Raw genomic sequence first — 3954 nt, forward strand, 5'->3', positions numbered from 1 at the left:
ATGGAACACATAAAAAGCCATGTGTTAATATCCCTAATACTCACAAGCCTTATAGCAACAAGTTATAAAAAGACAAATAGATCTATGAGAATGATTAAAAAGTGTCAACATGTAATTCACAGAAGATGTCCAAATGGCCTATATTTCTATGAAAATAAGAAGTAAAAATTGAAACAGTTACACATGATTTGTTTTTTGCCCCAAAAATTAACAATATTTTAAAGTGTGACAACATCAGAAACTGGAGAAGGTACGGAAAACCAGAACTCTCAGATGCCATGGGTCAAACTGTGAGATTGTTCAATGAGTTGAAAGTGATTTATCAAAAGTGTTAAAAGGTAATGTCTGCATATCATCTTACCCAGCAATGCCACTTGTAGGACTCCAGACTACAGTGATAAAGGAAGTATTTAAGAATGTTTAGGAAACTTCTAAATATCTATCAATATTGTTTAGTTGAAAAAACTATTGTGTATCCAAAGCAAAAAGTTACACAACAATTAACAGAACGAGTCACATCTGTATGCATTGACAGGTAAAGATATCTATGGCATATTGGCAGGTGAAAAAGGCAAGGTAAAGAGCAACATGTCCCACTTAATAATAGATTATATTTTAATAAAAGAGATACGAGAGGCTCGGTGCCCGTAGCTCAGTGACTAGGGAGCTGGCTAATGACACCAAAGTTGGCAGGTTCGAGCCTGGCCCGGGCCAGCTAAACAACAATGACATCTGCAAGCAAAAATAGCCAGGCATTGTGGTGGATGCCTATAGTCCCAGCTGCTCGGGAGGCAGAGGCAAGAGAATCGCTTAAGACCAAGAGTTTGAGGTTGCTGTGAGCTGTTATGCCAAAGCACTCTACCGAGGTGACGTAATGAGACTGTCTCCAAAAAAAAAAAAAAAGTACAGCTTGGTAGTTGGGAATTGCGGCATAAGCCTGTAATCTCAGGTACTCGGGAAGCAGAGCTGGGCGGATGGATCCAGCCCAGAAAGGTTCAAGGCCAGCCTAGGCAACATATTGATACCCTATTTCTATTTTTTTTAATGTAGCTTCAGGTAGGAACAGTAGCTCACACCAGTAATCCTAGCACTCTGGGAGGCCAAGACAGGAGGATCCTTTGAGCTCAGGAGTTTGAGAGCAGCCTGAGCAAGAGCAACACCCCATCTCTACAAAAACTAGAAAAATTAGTGAGATGTGGTAGGCACTTAGTCTCAGCTACTAGAGAGGCTGAGGCAGGAGGATCGCTTGAACCCAGGAGTCTGAGGTTGCTATGACTTACGATGACACCACTGCACTCTACCAGAGAAGACAGAGCAAGACACTGTCTCAAAAAAAAAAAAGTGCAACTTGGAAACTATGTACAACTATAATTAATTAATTAATTTTCAAAAGTGCAGCTTGGAAATTATGTACAACTATATTAAGTGTGTATATGTGTGTATCAAATGACACAGTTTGCTACTTCACAGTTAAGTGCATTAACACAAAATAATTCATTAAACCAGAAAGCAATTCCAAATTTGATGAACGTAAATAAGAATTCATAGTCCAGTAAGGAATATTTTTTTTTGATCCAAAACCAGATTATGCCTATTCTGCTACAGGAGAGACAACTCACCTTAGGCAATGGCTTTCCCTGGTGGCAGTTGATGCCCCCAATGAAGATCATGTTAGGCATCAGGGGTCTGGGAGTTTCCAAAACAAAGTCATTTCGCAGCAACCAGACTGACGTGTGGCTGAAGAGATCAGATGCTGTGACAGGTGTCTGCAGGATTTCAGAAGCAATTTCTAAGGCAGGTTTGTAAAAATAGGGACACAACAAGTGTTCCTCCAAGTGGAAGAGAGTGTTCCGTAGTCTCTCCTTGAAAGTCATGGCATCCGAGTACCCTAAGAGACCTCTGGGAACATAAGAAAGAGGAGCAGGGCACTGTGCACCTTCTTCAAGATAATGGCAAAATACCACCCTGCTGAAGACCACTGAGGGGAGTGAAAAGTACTTGGCAACTATTAAGCCACACATATCAAAAGGATCCAGAAACACAGCATCAAAAGAGCTTTCTCTTAAGTATTCTACTAATTGTTGGTCATTAAACAAACTCCTACAATGTGAAAAAAATAACTCAAAAACACCTCTGGCTGATGTCAATAAAAGAGAATATAAAGTTTGTCTCCGATTTTCCCATTGATCATTGGCAAAATACATGAACTCACGGTCCAAATCCTTCAAGGAATAAGAAGTTCTATAAATCTTTGTTGTACAATTTTCTAGTTCTCCCAGTTGCCGGCTCACCTCTGGCATGACCACAACCACCTCATGTCCTTTCTGGATGAGTCTCTCCACAACCAACCGCATGGTGAACCAGTGGCTCCCATCCATGGGCACCACCAGCAGCTTGCCTGCCTCGGCCAGGCCAGGTGTGAGCAGCAGACACGCACACAGGGGGAGCAGGCAGGGCAGCCCTGTAGGAGCCATCGTAGAACCACAGCCCAGAGCAGTTGGGCTGCCTAGACACTAAGCTCCAGTGACACAGCAGGAGGAAGAAGGGCAGGCACAAAACCTGTTCAAAAGAAGGCGTGAACATGTTCATAGAACAAATCACGCTGCTGCTAATGACTGACTCATAAACATAATAATAAATCATTAGCATTTGCTGAGATTCCCAGTTGTGTATTTTCAGACAAAAGTAGCAGTGATCTTTGCCTTAGGGACAAATTATGCCCAGTACTACAATGTGAGTTTAAAAACTGACTTATTAAGCAATACTTTTGAAACCTGATAACTCAGAAAGAGAAAAACAAAAGTAAATTTGAATAAAGCTTGTATTTTTAGTATTCCAAAGTAAAATGTGGGATCTCATCTTGTGATTAGCAAAGTCTCTCTACCTGGAAAGAAACTGGCATCTCATGTTCCAAGAAAACACAGTGAGGCCTTTAGGCACTGACCTAACTGGCAAGAAACTGTTGATCATGAACATGGGTGCCCTGCACAAGCATTGCTGCTGGCCTTCACCCATGTCCAGCCCTCGGCGGCCTTTGAAGTGCAGAAGTAAGATGGACAACCCCTCCTCCCTGGCCCAATCCAGGGACTCGACGGAAAGTAACTGGCCTCTATTTTATTTTTTATTTCAGGTTAGTATGAGGGTGCATACAATTAGGTTACATTATTTGTGTTTGTAAGGTAAAGTCCAAAGTCCGAGTTGTAGTTGTGTCCCTCACCCAAGAAGCATGCCATTTATCCCTACACTGTACAATAGGCAGAAACTTACTGAGCTCTTCTCCCTCCCCAACTTTGTGAATTTAATTGTTTTTCTCTTGGGCTGTGTGGGCCCACATTTGTTGATCTACTAGTTTCAGATTAGAACTGAATACTTGGGGTGCTTACTTTTTCATTCTTGAGATACTTTACTTAGGAGAATATTCTCCAAATCCAGCCAGGTAAATACAAAAAAATGCAAAGTATCCATCATTTTTATGGCTGCATAGTACTCCACAGAATACATATACCATAGGTAATTGATCCATTCAAGTGTTGATGGGCATGTGGACTGCTTCAACATCTTTGCAATGGTGAATTGAGCTGCTATAAACATTAGCATGCAAATGTCCTTATGGTAAATTATTTTTTTTCTTCTAGGTAAAATACTCACTAATGGGATTGTGGAATCAAATGAGAGGTCTACTTTTAGCTCTTTAAGGATTCCACATACTTCTTTCCAAAAAGGCTGTACTAGTTTGCAATCCCATCGGCATCTATTTTAATTTGCTTCCCTAAGATACGCATCTTGTGGTTAGTCACCTGCACCTGCTCAGCTGTCTGAGCACTGGGCTGAGATGCCTCTCTGCCCTCCACACCTCCACATTCTAGCCAGAGGCATGGACAGACCTCTGCTGTAGGCTCACCTACTTCAGGAAAGCATGTATTGGTCTCCCCTAGTCTTCTGAGGAATCCTTGA

The 3954-nt window shown here is 41.6% G+C and overlaps 1 protein-coding gene across 1 annotated transcript; it reads right to left on the reverse strand.

Moving 5' to 3' along the window:
* Positions 1–1390: 1390 nt before the first annotated feature.
* LOC100957081 (UDP-glucuronosyltransferase 1-8-like) lies at positions 1391–2856 on the reverse strand. Its single transcript, XM_003785053.2, has one exon. It carries the CDS (start codon positions 2472–2474, stop codon positions 1443–1445), a length of 1032 nt encoding a protein of 343 aa, XP_003785101.1. The 5' UTR covers positions 2475–2856; the 3' UTR covers positions 1391–1442.
* Between the last annotated feature and the right edge of the window lie 1098 nt (positions 2857–3954).

This window comes from Otolemur garnettii, unplaced genomic scaffold (assembly GCF_000181295.1).
Source record: "Otolemur garnettii isolate 467f Iridium unplaced genomic scaffold, OtoGar3 scaffold00013, whole genome shotgun sequence".
Taxonomy (NCBI): Eukaryota; Metazoa; Chordata; class Mammalia; order Primates; family Galagidae; genus Otolemur; species Otolemur garnettii.